Source organism: Eimeria mitis, genomic scaffold (assembly GCF_000499745.2).
Source record: "Eimeria mitis Houghton genomic scaffold, Emh_scaff3797, whole genome shotgun sequence".
In the NCBI taxonomy this organism is placed as follows: Eukaryota; Apicomplexa; class Conoidasida; order Eucoccidiorida; family Eimeriidae; genus Eimeria; species Eimeria mitis.
The window spans coordinates 3,508-4,177 of NW_013572132.1; the positions used below are offsets into that span (position 1 = coordinate 3,508).

The following is a 670-nucleotide window of genomic DNA, read 5'->3' on the forward strand; positions in this document are numbered from 1 at the left end:
AGCAGCAGCAGCAGCAATGAATCTTCACTTAAACAAACAGTTAATAACAGCAGCAGCAGCAGCAGCAACAGCAGCAGCAGCAGCAGCAGCAGCAGCAGCAGCAACAGCAGCAGCAGCTCAAAGAGAGGCAACAGTAAGATCTACAGAAGCAGCAGCAGGACTGTACACAAATATCCACTCGTAGCAACAGCAAATAAAGCAGCAGCAAAAACAGCAGCAGCAGCAGCAACAGCAGCAGCAGCAGCAGCAGCAGCAGCAGACCTTCACAAGCTGCTGCAGTGTATCCCGCTGCATGCGCTGCAGCGCCTTGTCGCAGCGCATAAGCAGCCGCGGATCCCCGCAGCCCTCAGAGTCCTTCAGAGGATTCAGCTGCTCCTGCAGCAGCAGCAGCAGCAGCAGCAACAGCAGCAGCAGCAGCAGCAGCAACAGCAGCAGCAGCAGCAGGAGCGGTGAAGGGAAAGAAGGAGAGCAGCTGGTGGGTCTCAGTGCAGCAACGCACCCAACAGCAGCAGCAGGAATACAACAGCAACGCAGCTGCAGCAGCAGCAGCAAAAGCAGCTCCAGAGCTCCCCGACTGGCAAAAAACAGCAGCAGCAACAGCAGCAGCAGCAGCAGCAGCAGCAGACCTGCAGCTCCCGCAGCTGTTCATGAAGGGTTGCGACTTCTTCTG

At 56.9% G+C, this 670-nt stretch overlaps 1 protein-coding gene across 1 annotated transcript in view; it reads right to left on the bottom strand.

Annotated features, from left to right (window-relative positions):
- Nucleotides 1–670, bottom strand: part of EMH_0069590 (uncharacterized protein) — a gene marked incomplete at both ends in the record, with an annotated part of 5,561 nt that overhangs the window by 3,019 nt on the left and 1,872 nt on the right. Inside the window, one exon of the mRNA XM_013498883.1 lies at nucleotides 262–375. Within this exon, the coding sequence (XP_013354337.1) occupies nucleotides 262–375 (114 nt within the window). The remainder of the gene's footprint in view (nucleotides 1–261; nucleotides 376–670) is intronic.